This window comes from Sapajus apella, unplaced genomic scaffold (genome assembly GCF_009761245.1).
Source record: "Sapajus apella isolate SASKATOON/1434 unplaced genomic scaffold, GSC_monkey_1.0 scaffold82, whole genome shotgun sequence".
Classification (NCBI taxonomy): domain Eukaryota; kingdom Metazoa; phylum Chordata; class Mammalia; order Primates; family Cebidae; genus Sapajus; species Sapajus apella.
In genome coordinates, this window is record NW_022437022.1 from 7,153,384 (window position 1) to 7,169,907 (window position 16,524).

Here is a 16,524-nt window from a genome sequence, read left to right on the forward strand (position 1 = left end):
TGCCTCAGCCGCGGCGTGCAGCACGATCCCCGCAGGCACCCGGAGGGAGCGGAGCCGGAGGCGGGGCCTTTGGGCCGTACCAACAACACGGGGGCAGACGTCGCCTTCCCTCGGCTGCGCACCACCCAAGTACGGCAAACAGGCAGCGAGTTTTCCGAAGCTGAGGCTAGCCACCGCCCTCTTTCTCCAGGGCCCTGGGCGCGGGGTGTGTGGCCAGCGCGGGCGGGCGGACAGGCCCGGGGGCGCCCTGTGTACCCCCCGGGTTTGGCACGGCGGGTGCAGGGCGGAGCCCGCGGGGGGCGGGGCGGCGGTGTCCTTGCTGCGCCGCTAGGGTCGCTGCGCGGCTCTCCGCGCTCTCATAAGGCCGGCGGGCCGCGCAGGAGTGGGACTTGTTTCTGCCGGGACCTCGGCAGCGGCATCAGCATCAGCATCAGCAGATCCGAGGCGTCAGCGGTAGCCCCAGCACCAGCACCAGCACCAGCACCAGCACCAGCACCAGCACCAGCACCAGCACCATGTTGAGCCGGGCGGTGTGTGGGTGAGACGAAAGGGGATCCGGTCACGGCCCCAAGGCCGAAGGGGCGCGCGGCGGGCAGGGCCTCCGCGGCGATGGCTACAGTGACCGCCGCGGGCCTGGTGGGACCGGGGCACGGGCGGGCGGTTCTCCCGGGAGTGCCGGGTGCGGCAGCGGGAGCGGCAGTCCGCAGGGAGGGGACACGAGGACTCGGGGGGCGCTGCGCGCTGCCGTTCTCGGCAGCCCAGTCTGCGTAAACGGTCCCGCCGCGCGGACTGACTGGGCTGTGCTTTCGCGTCTTCAGCACCGGCAGGCAGCTGGCTCCGGCTTTGGGGTATCTGGGATCCCGGCAGAAGCACAGCCTCCCCGACCTGCCCTACGACTACGGCGCCCTGGAGCCTCACATCAACGCGCAGATCATGCAGCTGCACCACAGCAAGCACCACGCGGCCTACGTGAACAACCTGAACGACGCCGAAGAGAAGTACAAGGAGGCGCTGGCCAAGGGTAGGTTCCAGGCCGAGCGGCGGGAGGCGGTCCCCTGCCGACGCGACCCCAGGGGAGCCGGACCCCACACGGACGGGCCTTTCCGTTGGGGAGAACCCACTTCGTGTTTGTACCGGTTTGGAGTTTTCCAGGCATGACAGTTGCTCTTAAACACATGGTTTACTTCATTGTAGAAGGAGTGCCTCGATGGGTTTGAACACACTTCTGTTATCTCGGGGAATTTAGGGTCCCGCGAAGGAGCTTATCTCTCCGGTTACCCACATTGCCAGCATTGATGAATTGTAGGCCTTGAAAAGAAAGCTGTACTATGTCACTAGGTTTTTTTTTTTTTTTTTTTTTTTTCAAATTAGCAAATTATAATTGTTCTTGTTGTATAACGTGCTTTGGGGAAATGTTTGGTTTCAGATACAGTAGGTGTGCCAGCCGTTTGCACGAGGGCTGAGAACGCCTGTCCACGGGTGTCCCAGACACCATCGGGTCCGCAGGTGTCTCTGAGTGTCAGGGTCACCTCCTGATGGACGTGGGAGTGACGCCTTGCTGCCAGGTCACACTAATGGTGGGAGACGGGAGGACACTGCTCCGTGCTAGGAACCGTGGCCCTTGTCACCTTCCTGACAGTAAACAGGGTCGGGAGTCCAGCCTGCATCCCGAGCTGCCCTGCATGTGAAAGAAACTTTACTGAGCCCAGTTGTTTACTTCACGTGGGAGAAGAGGAGGAAGGAGTTAGCGCTATGGTGTGCGTTACCAAAAAGCAGCAACCTAACAGTGGAACAGTTCAGGGCCTTCAGTCTTGATACTTTTCTTGATTTAACTTACGGGTCAAAGTTCACAAGGAAACTAGTCCTTTGGTGGGAAACTGAAACAGGCTTGTGTTTATTTACTATTTATTTATATTTGTAATGCAATTCAGAGATATGGCATTACCTTTTTCTTTTTTTTCTTTCAAGAGCTTAGTTGATAAAACCAAGGGTATGTGGACTTTTTGAGTCTGTGCCTTTTGGGGTATGGATGGGAATGCTACGTTTTAACGTTTTTTTACAAAATAGCATTGTCCTTTTAATCTGTTAGTTAGTGGTTTGCACATGGAAGTTAATCGATAGTCCTGCTTTCAGACTCTCTGTATTGCTTGGTAAACTACATAGTAAAAAAATACTTTTCCTTAAATGTTTTGAATTTCGGGGTTATGAAATTTGTTGAGTAATTTTTAGACAGTGACATCTTGTTGACTGGGGGCATCTAGTGGAAAAACATGGTATTTCAGCCTGACTGACTGAAGTACATGACTCAACTAAAAGAGGAGGAAGTTACCACATTCTGGAAGATTTACTTGAGACAGATGAACCTTGAATACGGGAAAAGGCCCCGTGATTTAGAAAATAACAAATTCGGGAAAGAGTCATAGGGAGAGACTGGGGAATACCCCAGCTGTGAAAGTACTTCCTGTGAGGCAACATCTGACACCCGGGAACCTTTCTCCTCAGTATTTTCAAAACAATTCAGTCCTTTACTTATGGAATCAGAGTTTTTCTTATGTAATGCAACCTAATGGGAAAAAGCTTTGTATTATATTGTACTATACTGTTTATAAGTGATGGAATACCTGCAGAGCTTTCTTTTACTTAAACACTGTATTTTAAAAATTATTTATTTTTTTCTTTTTATTTTCATTTTCTTTTACTCTTTTTTTTTTTATTTTCATCAGCCTCAAATAGCAAAGGTAGATATAAAAATTATTTTAAAAGTTAGATTTTCATGTTTGAAAACTTGGAAAAAAAGATAAGTAAAACAATGTCAATCTCATCACATGTAACTAACTAATATAAATACTTTGAACCAAAAGTATTTGATTTTTATTGTATTTGAGGTAAAAACTAAACTGAAGCCAAAGAAAATGTTGAATTTCAGAAAAGTATTCTTAAAAGCAGATATTAAGCCTTCAATTTTTATTAATTTTAAAATGGTAAGCAAACTCTAAGATGTTAAGATTATTGGTTTTTTTTTTTTTTTTTTTAGACAGAGTCTCGCTCTGTCACCCAGGCTGGAGTGCAGTGGTGTGATCTTGGCTTACCACGACCTCTACCTCCCAGGTTCAAGTGATTCTCCTGTTTCAGCCTCCCGAGTAGCTGGGATGACAGGCGTGTGCCACCACACCTGGCTAATTTTTGTATTTTTAGTAGAGACAGGATTTTGCTATGTTGACCAGGCTGGTCTCGAACTCCTGGCCTCAGATGATCCTCTCTCCTCGGCCTCCCAAAGTGCTGGGATTACAAGCATGGCACTGTGCCCAGCCAGATGTTAAGATTGTTAAATTATCCCTCATTAAGCATACATCTTTCCCACTTGAAAAATTTAGTTACTATCAATTTATTAGAAAACAATAGAAAACTTACATTTATTTTTCGGGTGACTCTCAAGAAAAAATAATAAGGGAAACACAGATCTATAAGAAAATTATTTGTAAAACTAGCAAAGGAAAAAAAAGTTGATGTCTTTAAAAAAACCCTTAGAGATTAGCTGTGTATTCAGATATCACTTGGTCCTCTCCTCCTTTCTGAATTGCTAAACAACTGGAGCTTGTTTCAGAAAGCAGCATTGCCTGCATATGTTCCTTTTTAAAAAAAATTTTATACATTTTATCCAAAAAATAGACAATGTCGCACTATGTTGCCCCGGCTGCTCTTAAATTCCTGGGCTCCCCCATCGACCCACCTTGGGTTTCCAAAGTGCTGGGATTACAGGCATGAGCCACCGTGCCTAGCCAGACGTATGTCCTTTTTTTTTTTTTTTTTTTTTTACAGAATTTTGCTCTGTCCCCTGGGCTGGAGTGCAGTGATGTGATCTTGGCTCACTGCAACCTCCACCTCCTGGGTTCAAGCAATTCTGCCTCAGCCTCCTGGGTAGCTGGGATTACAGGCGCATGCCACCACACTTGGCTACTTTTTGTATTTTTTTCAGTAGACATGGGGTTTTCACCATGCTGGCCAGTCTGGTCTCGAATTCCTGATCTCAAGTGATCTGCCTACCTTGGCCTCCCAAAGTGCTGGAATTACAGGTGTGAGTACTTTTTTTCTTTGTTTGAGATGGAGTGTTGCTCTGTTGCCCAGGGTGGAGTACAGTGGCACAATCTCGGCTCTCTGCAACCTCTGCCTCCTGGGTTCAAGCGATTCTCTTGCCTCAGGCTCCTGAGTAGCTGGGATCACAGGCATGCACCACCATGTCTGGCTAATTTCTGTATTTTTAGTGGAGAAGGGGTTTCATCATGTTGGCCAGGTTTATTTCAAAATCTTGACTTCAAGAGATCCCCCCGCCTTGGCCTCCCAAAGTTCTGGGGTTACAGGAGTGAGCCACCGCCCCCAGCCCAGACAGATGTTCTTAATGTGCACTTTCAGAACAGCAGTGGAGAACTTTTTCCAAACGTAAGCTCCTTCAGAGCAGAGCTGTCAGTGAATCTCTGTGTCCTTTACTTTGCTTCTCTTGGTATCTTGTGGATAATATACACAATATTTATTAAACAAGGGAATTTCCGTTTCTTTCTAATATTAATCGTTAAGTTAATCTGTAGCTTTTTGAAGGCATTGAAAAGAATATTTTATTTTGCCTACTTGTTTGTTACCCATGCAGTATGTCAGGAGTTACAAGGCCTATTGAGAAAGAGTAAAGGGTCTGGGAGGGGTGGCAGGGAATTGCTAATTCAGGTATGGTGGCTAGAGAAGGCTTCACTGATGGGGTTGATTCCCATTCCTTGGAAGAGGAATGGGAATGCAACATGGCGCTGTCTTGGGGAAGAGTGTTCAGCAGAGGCAGTGTGCTCAGCTGGCCTTGAGGGGAGCATGTGAGTTGGTCATGTGAGTGCTGCTGGTGGGCACGTGCTCAGTGACGGGGTCAGGTGGGGCACCTCCTGGTAGTGAGAATAGCCGAGTGTAAGCACCTAGAGTTCACTCCAGTGAGAAGGGGAGCCTTTGGAGGGGGCAAAGTGTCTCCCAACAACTGAGGGGACAGTGGCACCAATGTGGTGGGAGATACTGGTCCTTGGCAGCAATGAAGTGACAGTAGAGTTAGGAAGAAGGGATTGGGTTCTGCTTTTTTTTTTTTCTTTTTCCCTGTGTGCTTTCATGTAGATTGGATGTATGTTAAAGGTAGAACTGGCTTTGCTGATGTGTATGCTGGTGGATTGGATGTAAGATGAGGGGAGAGGAGTCAGAAATGACATCAGGGCCGGGCGCGGTGGCTCAAGCCTGTAATCCCAGCACTTTGGGAGGCCGAGGCGGGTGGATCACGAGGTCAAGAGATCGAGACCATCCTGGTCAACATGGTGAAACCCTGTCTCTACTAAAAATACAAAAAATCAGCTGGGCATGGTGGTGCATGCCTGTAATCCCAGCTACTCAGGAGGCTGAGGCAGGAGAATTGCCTGAACCCAGGAGGCGGAGGTTGCGGTGAGCCGAGATCGCGCCATTGCACTCCAGCCTGGGGGAAAAGAGAGAAAAACCCTCTCAAAAAAAAAAAAAAAAAAAAAAAAAAATGACATCAGGTTCCCAAGGATGTCCTCAGGGACACAGCTGGCATTTACTAAGATGGGGAGGACAATAGGGGAGTAAGTTTGGGGCTGAACATCAGTTCAATTTGGAGTATGTTGAATTTCTTGTTAATGTGACTTGGAGATATTGCCAATGAATGGTGGTCTGTCTTGAAAATGAGAGCTGAAAGTTTTCCATGTAGTCTATGTTGAGCCATACATTTTAGCATTCTGTTACTTTATTTGATTGTCCTTTTTGGTGTTTAATTTCTTGAAATCTTTTCTAAGAGAACCCTGAGCCTAGCAACCAGGAGTGAATTTTCTAGCTTTTCTACCTTTGCTGGACCCTTCATCAGTTGTTCAGTATGTCTGGGACAAATAATTTTTTCTCAGTTGGGGGCTGGTTGTTTTTTGTAGAATCTGAAATTGCTGAATTTTAGGACCAACAAGGGTGTTATAGATAAGCTGGTCCCATTATCTAATAGCTTACAAGGGAAAAAAACAGTGTATAGAATGGTTGAAAAACTAAGCGTTATAAAAAATGTATTTGCATTTTAACTTTTCAGGAGATGTTACAGCCCAGATAGCTCTTCAGCCTGCGCTGAAGTTCAACGGTGGCGGTCATATCAATCATAGCATTTTCTGGACAAACCTCAGCCCTAACGGTGGTGGAGAACCCAAAGGTTGGTATCTACTGGTGCACCCTTATCTGCATTTTGTGCACAGTAGGAATCGATTGTTAATTTACTTGTTACTTTTTTCTTACCAAATGTATCATAGTGGTATATTTTTCTTAGCAAGGAGTACAATAAAGTTGTAGCTTTCAAAAGGGCTCAGTAGGAATGGAGAGTGCATTCAGGGAATTATGTCGTAAGATTTTATGTTCACCCACACATAGACTAGCATATCAACTCCACCTTCTGGTTTCATTGGGCTGTACTTCATATTAGAGAAAGAAACTTTGTTTTTAGAAAATATGAACTTTCTTTTTTTTGAGGTGGAGTCTCACTCTGTCACCCAGGCTGGAGTGCAGTGATGCTGTCTTGGCTCACTGCAACCTCCACCTTTCAGGTTCATGTGATTCTCATGCCTCAGTCACCCGAGTAGCTGGGATTACAGGCACGTGCCAGCACTCCCAGCTAATTTTTGTACTTTTAGTAGAAATAGGGTTTCTCCGTGTTGTCCAGGAAGGTCTCGAACTCCTGGCCTCAAGTGATTCGCTCACCTTGGCCTCCCAAAGTGCTGAGTATGGGCGTGAGTCATCAAGCCCAGCCTAGAAAAGATGAACTTTCTATTTACCAGTTCTAGGGCCTGGGTTAGATGGTTAACCGTCTGTACCTTTTTTCCTCTATGTGATACAGGGATAGCAATGGTGTTGTTTTGAGAATTAAGTTATAGTGTCATTTGCTATTTTTCACTGTTCCTAACTGGTAAAAAGCCAGTTGTTCCAGAAAATTGGGTTTTCTGGGTGTTTTTTAAAAATCTTCAGGGAGGAGAGTACAGGGCTAGCTGGTCTTGTTCGCTACCACTGTTTCCTTGACTTCCTGTGTAGCTTGTGGAGGCCCAGATGACTTGAATTATCTTCCTCACCCCAGGGAAGGCATGAGACATAAATATAGTTCTTCTCCCTTATTTCAGGGCTCCATATATGCACCCTAAGTTTCTGTGGTTTTATTGTTCATTTTTAATCAGTGTTATGGAAGGCAGCCTTACGTATTTGAAATGAGCAATTTCATTTTAAGGTAATGATGAATGAGAGGAGTAAGCATGGGAAACTGGGCAACTTATTTTTTCTTTATTTTTATTTTTATTTTATTTATTTTTTTTGAGATGGAGTCTCGCACTGTCACCTGGGATAGAGTGCAGTAGCCTGATCTTGACTCACTGCAACCTCTGCCTTCTGGGTTCAAGCAGTTCTGCCTCAGCCTCCCCAGTAGCTGGGATTACAGGCGCCTGCCACCAGGCCCGGCTAATTTTTGTATTTTTTAGTAGAGATGGGGTTTCACTATGTTGGCAAGGTTGGCCTTAAACTCCTGACCTCGTGATCTGCCCACCTCGGCCTCCCAAAATGCTGGGATTAGAGGCGTGAGCCACCGTGCCTGGCCTATTTTTATTTTTATTTATTATTGTTATTTTTTGAGACGGAGTTTTGCTCTTTCGCCCAGGCTGGAGTGAAGTGGCTTGATCTTGGCTCATTGCAACCTCCACCCCAGCCCCCCAGGTTCAAGCGATTCTTCTGCCTCAGTCTCCTGAGTAGCTGGGATTATAGGTGCCCACCACCACATCCAGCTTTTTATTTTTTATTTTTAGTAGAGATGGGGTTTCTCCATGTTGGCCAGGCTGGTCTCGAACTCCTGACCCTCAGGTAATCCACCTGTCTCGGCCTCCCAAAGTGCTAGGATTACAGGTGTGAGCCACCATGCCCGGCCAACTTATTTTTTTTCTGAGTTAAGTCTTCTAGACTATCACTTAATACTTCTGAAGTTTTGTCAGTTACCAGAATATCAAATACATTCATATGCAACCAATGGTTTTGGTACATTGCCGTTTTGTTTTTTATCTGTACCACCTCATTCCATCATTTGTGCTTATGAAGATGGTTGCTTTGAAACCCCTAGAATAAGCGAAGTGAGATTTTTGACCCAGTTGATTTAGTTGATGTGATTAATCTAGAATTATATTCTGTATTGCTACAGAATAAAAGGGTTATAGCTCTTAAAGTGTACCCTTAGTTCAGTCATAGAGAAAACCGTCCATTTTAAAACAATATAATCAAGACAGGAAGATCTGAGTTGCTTGGAGAACAATAACTTTATTCTCAAATGGAGACATAGAAGAAGTAGGGTAGAAGGCAAAGGAAAATTTTCTATTCAGGGAAAAGAAAAAGACAGAAAGTAGCATTTCTTTCCTAACGAAAACAGCACAGTGAGTGAGGAAATCCTGTTAACACACTTCATTAAAAAATGCGAACTATGCAGCTGGAGGCTGTTATCCTAAGTGAATTAACACAGGAACAGAAAACCAAATGCCACATGTCTCACAAGTGGAAGCTAAACATGGGGTACTTATGGATATAAAGATGGTAACAGCAGACACTGGGGACAGAGCAGGGAGGGAGGGAGGAAGAGGGGAGGGGGTGAAAAACTGTTGTATACTAAGCTCATTACCTGGATGATGGGATCATTTGCACCCCGGACCTCAGCATCACATGATAACCCACGTAACAAACCTGCACGTGTACCCTGTGAATTTAAAATAAAAGTGAAATTTATACAGAAAACCAAAACACGTGAATTAAAATTGTGAAGCATAGATCCAGGTGTCGTGTTCTGATGTTGTCTAGTTTCTTGGGCCCTGTGATAAAAATATTTGATACATATAATACACTATTTTCTTGTAATTGTTGAAATCTGTTCATTTGTGGGTGTTTTTGGATTTTTTTAAAATAGGGGAGTTGCTGGAAGCCATCAAACGTGACTTTGGTTCCTTTGACAAGTTTAAGGAGAGGCTGACAGCTGCGTCTGTTGGTGTCCAAGGCTCAGGTTGGGGTTGGCTTGGTTTCAATAAGGAACGGGGACACTTACAAATTGCTGCTTGTCCGAATCAGGATCCACTGCAAGGAACAACAGGTTAGATTTAAGAATTGTGTTTTCATTTGGGAGGGATGCTCTACTGTAAAGCATTCAACTAGAAGTAAGGAACGCTAGCCGTGTTTTAGCTTACGAACTTGTAATAATTTGTGCAAATCTTAACAGATAACACCCAGAGTCTTGTGTGAGTAAAAATGCTTTAGAAGTCCTGATATTTCATAAAATATACATAATTTTATAGGTACATTAACAAAAATGTTTTAGTTTTATTTGTTTATTTATTTCTTTGAGACAGATCTCTCACCCTGTTGCCCAGGCTGGAGTGCAGTGGCACGTTCTTGGCTCACTGTAACCTCTGCCTCCCAGGTTCAAGCGATTCTCTTGCCTCAGCCTCCCAAATAGCTGGGATTACAGGCTCATACCACCACGCCCAGCTAATTTTTGTATTTTTAGTAGAGATGGGGTTTCATCATATTGGCCAGGCAGGTCTCAAATTCCTAACCTCAGGTGATCTGCCTGCCTTGGCCTCCCAAAGTGCTGGGATTACAGGCATGAGCCACCACACCCAGCCAAATGTTTTACTTATTAACCCTGCTTCATTCTACAGAGAATTAATATCAGCTTAGATAATTATATATACTAGAATATAAAAAAATTAGCTATAGAACAAGGGTGAGGAAAAGAAATATAAGCTGACATTGATTTCTGAGCTTGTACTGTTACCTCCTCTGCTGAGCATTTGAGGTTAAACTGGGACTAGAACTCAGGTTTCCAGACTTCTGCCTTTCTGGGGCTCTTTGGTAGAGTATATGAAAATATTTGGCTTAGAAGAGCCAGGCTGGCCTCACCAAATACTTTTCTACTGTTGAGGCTAATTGGATTTTAAAAATGTCACTGAAGTGTATGGGAAATAGAGTCATGAGTTGTCTGGCAGTGGGCTGGGACTCTGAACTTAAAGTGAAACCTTCATATTAACAACAGTCATTCTCTGCCCCTTCTTTTACCCCTGACATCGGGATACTCTTGCTGTGTGGCTCACTTCCCAGGATAGACTCAGATTTTGGCAGAATCTAAACAGCTCTTTTGGGACAGTGAAATGGCATAACAATTTGTAAAAGCTGCAAAAAATTTGTGAGCACTGATCTGTAGAGTTGGGTTATTTATAGAGCCACCTGATCGGAAAGTCTGGTATTTATAAGTGAATTCCAGCTATACTCCTTCCTCTTCTCTCGCTGTGGAAAGCCCATTAGAAGGCAAATCAGGGAATATCATGGCTTTTTGTTTACAAAAGTCATTCATAAATTTTGCTACTCACAAATGTCCCTCACAACTGATTCAAGACACACTGGTTAAGAATTGTTTGAGAAGAAAAAAAAAAAAAAAAAAAAAATATATATATATATATATATATATATATATATATATTATATAGGTATTGATCGACTTACCACCTATGCAACTTAGAACCATTCGACTTTACGACCACAATCGCTAGCCACGACTGCCCTGCGTCTGGCAGCGCAAACGCCCAGCTGGGCATACAACAGTGCAGACCAGCTTCCGGCAGCACTACCATCTCCACGTGCACCATTTCAACAGTACATATTAGCTTACTCAACTTACGACCAAATCGTGTTAAGACCGGTCCGCGGTCCCGACCATGGTTGTAAGTCGAGCACTAGCTGTATATAAAAGAATTGTTTGAGTGGTTTTTTTTTGAGATGGAGTCTCTGTTGCCCAGGCTGGAGTGCAGTGGCACAGTTTTGGCTCACTGCAACTTCTGCCTCCCGGGTTCAAGCAGTTCTCCTGCCTCAGCCTCCTGAGTAGCTGGGATTACAGGCACCTGCCACCTCACCCTGTTTTTTTTTTGTATTTTTAATAGAGATAGGGTTTCACCATGTTGGCCAGGGTGATCTTGAACTCCTGACCTCGTGATCTGCCCACCTTGGCCTCCCAGAGTGCTAGGATTACAGGTGTGAGCCACCATGCCCAGCCCGAGAGTTTTTTAAATGCATGTCTTATAGATAGAACTAAATTCTTCATTTGCCTCATTTAATTTCTGAAAACACTGTCTTTTCTTTAGCCCTGTTGGCTTTCCTTGTTAACGTACTCTATTAGTGTCCCCCAACTGCTCTGTATTCCCAGATTAAAATTAGCCTTGGGAGCAGAGCTGGTCTCTCGTAAATTACCCTGTGAGTGCCCAGACCCTTTGGAGGAGATTCTGGGTGGGCCTCTGTCCACTCCTACAGATGTAACACACGCTTCCTGCTGCTCCTAAGACCACCATGAAGAAGACTGGGAATTGGCTCTAGAATGAATTTGTTTATATTTTTAAGAATAGCTATTAAAATACTGTAATTAATTTTCCCAAGTCTATTTTGTTTTTAGTATTTGTCACATTTTCTTTGTAAATAGTAAATTAAAAATGTTCTATAGGAATATTCATTCTTATCTAGATATCCTATTTATATAAAAAACAAATGAATGAGATTGTTACAACGGGTAATTTTGTGTGTGTAGAATAATAAAAGTTGAAATTGAGAAGATTCACTGTTTTAGACTGAAATTGATGGTTTGTTCTTTTTTCTCCTTCTTTCTAACAGGCCTTATTCCACTGCTGGGGATTGATGTGTGGGAGCATGCTTATTACCTTCAGTATAAAAATGTCAGACCTGATTACCTAAAAGCTATTTGGAATGTAATCAACTGGGAGAATGTAACTGAAAGATACATGGCTTGCAAAAAGTAAACCAGGATCACTATACTGAGTATGTTAAGCTCTTTATGAGTATTTTTGTAGAGGTATAAAATACTGCAGACTATAGTAAGCTGCTCTATTGTAGCATTTCTTGATGTTGCTTATTCACATATTTGATAAACAACTTAATGTTCTGAATAATTTCTTACTAAACATTTTGTTATTGGGCTAGTGATTGAAAATAGTAAATGCTTTGTGTGATTGAATCACTTGATTGGACATTTTCTTCAGAGAGTAAAATAGCTAGCAGATTATAATTGTCATTATAAAACCATCAAAAATATTCCATCCCTATACTTCGGGGGCTTGTAGGGATGCCTTTCTAATCTAGTTATAGAAAATCTAGTGTTTTGCTCCAGTTACTTAACAATAAAATAGTAACAGTTTCCCAAGGGAAACACTCAGCTTTCTATAGAAAATTGCACTTTTGGTTGAGTAATCCTCTGCAGTGATACTTCTAGTGGATGTCACCCGGTGTTTATGGTCAAATGTTCCTGTATAGTTTTTGCAAATAGAGCTGTATACTGTTTAAGTATAGCAGGTGTTACTGAACTGAACAAGTATTTGCTCACCTGCCGCAGTAAAGCCAAACTTCAACACCAGAACTGCAAAAAGGTGGGTTTTGTAGCAGGAGAAGGGAGGATGTTTATTTGCAGGGCACCAAGTAAGGAGAATTGGGCAGCTTATGCTCAAGACCCATCTCCTTGATGACTTACAAGCTAGAGTTTTTAAAGGCAGTGGTACATTTCAGGAAAGCAGAAATTAAAGGCAAAATTGTAAATCAGATGAGATTGGGTGCATTCAGGGTGGTATGGCTGTACACCAAAATTGTAAATCAATACGTGAAGCTTATATATTGGTTTGGCCTGAGAGGTTAAGTGGTATATGCAGGAGGCGGGCCTACTCCCTGATGTGTGATTGGTTAAGGAAGCAAAGCTTTGTCTAAAAACTTGGGGTCTGCAGAAAGGGACATTAACATCTGGCCAGGCCCCTTAGGAAGAAACTTAGAACAAAGAATGGAGGTCAGAGTATAGTCCCTGGTTCCCCCTTATCTGACATCTGTGTGGATCCATTTGGTGGATGTCTGAGTTTCTGAAAAGCAGCTCAGGGACATATGTTAAGAGATCTCTACGTGACTCTAACTTCCCTGGCTATTGTTTGAAACCGTTATTACCTTCTTGCTTAGCAGGTTGCTCGGTTACTTCTCAGGGCTAGCTCGGTGCCTGCAATTTTCTGTGAAGGAACTCAAGATTTTCCTTTATTTCTGTGCTTGTGGGAATCCCCCTGGCACACCCCAAAGAGGTGTCCCTGCTCCATCTCACAGGGATCTTTTTTTGTATTTGGCTTAACATCATCATGCATCTCCCATGTTGTTTCATCATCTTCCTAGTTATCTTTAGTGGCTATATAATTTACCAGTTGGGCATTTTCTAATTTAATGTTTTAATTGTCATTACAGATAATGCTGGGTTGAGTAACTCTGTGTGCATAGATTTTCTCTCCTATTGGATTATTTTCTTTATAGAGGAAAATTTTTTTTGGAGACAGAGTCTTGCTATCTTGCCTAGACTGGAATGCAGTGGTACAATCTCAGCTTACTGCAACCTCCACTTCCCAGGTTCAAGCGATTTTCCCACCTCAGCCTCCCAAGTAGCTGGGATACAGGTGTGCACTACCACACCCAACTAATTTTTTTATTTTTAGTAGAGACAGGGTTTTACTATGTTGGGCAGGCTCGTCTCGAACTCCTGACCTCAAGTGATTCATCTGCCTTGGCCTCCTAAAGTGCTGGGATTACAGGTGTGAGCCATTCCACCGGGTCTGTATAGGCTTTTTTCTTAAACCATTTTAGTAATGTTTTCCCAAGTTTATTTTTAATTTTTTCCCCAAACTTTATTTTTCTATTTTTTTTTTCATGGAAAAATGGGGTAACTTAGCAGTTTCAATATTGAAGACTGAAGTTTTAAAATAATTTGAATTCAAGGCACTTTTAGAATTCAATTAGAAAAGTAGCCTTTAAAAATTGTTAGAGACAAGAGTATTGGAACTGTGTGTGTGTGTGTGTGTGTGTGTGTGTGTGTGTGTGTGTGTGTGTGTGTGTGTGTGCATGCTTGTGGATTGGAAAAACTTTGGAGACTGATTGCTTTTCATTATATGTATCACAGTGAAATGGCTTTCATGTGTCATGTGATTACTGCTTGCCTCTCTAAACAAGGTCGTGACTGTTTAAATAGATGGGCAAGTGGAACCGTTTGAAAGATGAGCTTTTAAATATAAGTTATCTGCTAGATCATGGTTGGTATTGAACTAACAAGATTTGCAGATCTACTGACTTATTTAAAGCTTTTTGATTCCTACTAAGCTTTAAGATTAAAAAAAATTCAATGTTGAAATTTCTATGGAGCTCTATTTTTGCTTTGGCTTTCTGGAGAGAGAATGAGGAAGGATTCTTTCCTTCACTAAGTTTGTCTTTCTTCCCTTCTAGATAGATTGACTTTAAGAGACTAAGAGAATTTGCAAACTAAAGATTTTAATCATCTGGTGGAAAAGGAGACTTTAAGATTGTTTAGGGCCGGACGTGGTGGCTCATGTCTGTAATCCCAGCACTTTGGGAGGCTGAGGTGGGCAGATCACTTGAAGGAGTTCAAGATCAGCCTGGCCAACATGGTGAAACCCTGTATCTACTAAACACACACACACACACACACACACACACACACACACGGATTCTTTAGCCCTGTTTTTCATAATAGAAATAGAAAAAGTAAAATTGCCTTTTCTTCTGAAAAGAACAAGTATTGTTCATCCAAGAAGGGTTTTTGTGACTGAATCAGCAGGGCCTGCCCTAGTCATAGTTATACTTCAGCATGATTAGTGTTGGAGCAAAACAAGGAGGCAAAGCAGGTCCTGCTTTTGAAATTCTGTCTGTTGGTTGAACTATTTTGTAATAATTAAACTTTGATGTTGAGAAATTATAACTTTACTGTATACTTTATTGCAACTTGAAATTCATGGTCTTAAAGTGAGATTTGAATTTCTATAGAGTGCCTTTAAAAAAGTAATACCAAACCCTAAAGTTAAAATTGATGTATATTGAGTCATATCTAAAACCAGGTATAAATATAAATTTTATTTCCTGTTGGGAAGGCTGTTAGGAGGTAAATGTTTGATAAATTACTATTTCTCATTTTCAGTCATACCCTAATGATCCCAGCAAGATAATGTCCTGTCTTCTAAGATGTGCATCAAGCCTGGTACATACTGAAAATCCTATAAGGTCCTGGATAATTTTTGTTTGATTATTCATTGAAGAAACATTTATTTTCAATTGTGTGAATTTTTTGACTGTTAATAAAATAATCTGTCAATCACCAAAGAGGTCTGCATTATGCTTGCATGTCAAAAACGTTCAAAATCCTATATGTTCTATCATTTTTACGGAGTTTCCGTGGGAAAGGAATAGTAAATGATAGGTAGTTGAAATATTACTCTTAAGACCAAGAACTCTATCTCCAGTCGTATCTGTAATAACATCATCTGATAACATAAAATCAGAGTATTAGCGATATAGGACAAAACCAAAGTGTTTTTGCTGTTGTCACACACCACTCAATACTTGTACACCAGGTTGTCTAGTGGACACCAGCTGGATGTCCTATAATTCAATTCTGACACTATCTGCCTGGAATTGGAGCCAGATCCCACAGGCGGAGGGCGCAGACCACAAGTCCGCCCCACTTCAGATACCAACCACAAGTCCCAGGTAGTGACCTGTACTTCTGACCGACTGGCTATAAACTGGGGATCCCATGACCCCTTCCATGGGTTTGATTTATCTGCTAGAGCAGCTCACAGAATACAGGGAAACACTCTACTTCTGTTTACCCATTTTTAATTTCATTACTTTATTAAAACTACATATTGGGTACAATACCGTTTTATTGTAAAGGCTATTTCATTTATTTATTTATTTATAAACGGAGTCTTGCTCTGTCACCCAGGCTGGAGTGCAATGGCATGATCGCAGTTCACTGCAATCTCTGCCTCCTGAGTTCAAGCAATTCTCGTGCCTTATCCTCCTGAGTAGCTGGGATTACAAGTGTGCACCACCACGCCCGGCTAATTTTAAAATTTTTATTAGAGACAGGACTTCACTGTATTGGCCAGGCTGGTCTCAAACTCCTGACCTCAAGTGATCCACCCACTTCAGCCTCCCAAAGTGCTGGGATTACAGGCGTGAGCCACTGCCTTTGGTCTGTAAAGGATATTTCAAAGGAGACAGATGAACAGCCAGATGGAAGAGACGCACAGGGCAAGGCATATGGAAAGGGGCATGGAACTTTCATGCTGTCTCTATACCATCAGCTATCCAGAAGCCCATCTGGACCCTGACCCTTTGGGTTTTTATGGAAGCTTCATTATGTTGGCATGATTACCATTGGCCATTGGTGATTAACTCAACCTTCAGCCCTTCTCCCCTTTCTGGAGGTTGGGGGCTGAGGCTGGGAATTCAAACCCTCTAATCTTGCCTTGGTCTTTCTCATGAGAAGTCCCCCATCCTGAAGCTACTAAGGGGTCCCAGCCACCAATCATTTCATTAGCAAACAAAAGACACTTCAAGGGGTTTAGGAGCCAAGAA

The 16,524-nt window shown here is 42.9% G+C and overlaps 1 protein-coding gene across 1 annotated transcript; it reads left to right on the top strand.

The window, feature by feature from the left end:
• Nucleotides 1-362: 362 nt before the first annotated feature.
• SOD2 (superoxide dismutase 2) lies at nucleotides 363-15,261 on the top strand. The gene is made up of 7 exons (XM_032253160.1): nucleotides 363-455; nucleotides 498-538; nucleotides 819-1,021; nucleotides 6,104-6,220; nucleotides 8,987-9,166; nucleotides 11,731-11,895; nucleotides 15,080-15,261. Exons 2-6 carry the CDS (start codon nucleotides 516-518, stop codon nucleotides 11,874-11,876), a joined length of 669 nt encoding a protein of 222 aa, XP_032109051.1. The 5' UTR covers nucleotides 363-455; nucleotides 498-515; the 3' UTR covers nucleotides 11,877-11,895; nucleotides 15,080-15,261.
• The last annotated feature ends 1,263 nt before the right edge of the window (nucleotides 15,262-16,524 follow it).

What these genes read in the sequence shown, in the direction of transcription:
- SOD2 (XM_032253160.1), top strand. Translation starts at nt 516, where the DNA reads ATGTTGAGCCGGGCGGTGTGTGG. An exon ending in CAAGGAGGCGCTGGCCAAGG is followed by an intron (nt 1,022 to 6,103) that starts GTAGGTTCCAGG and finishes TTAACTTTTCAG; the next exon opens with GAGATGTTACAGCCCAGATA. An exon ending in TCCACTGCAAGGAACAACAG is followed by an intron (nt 9,167 to 11,730) that starts GTTAGATTTAAG and finishes TCTTTCTAACAG; the next exon opens with GCCTTATTCCACTGCTGGGG.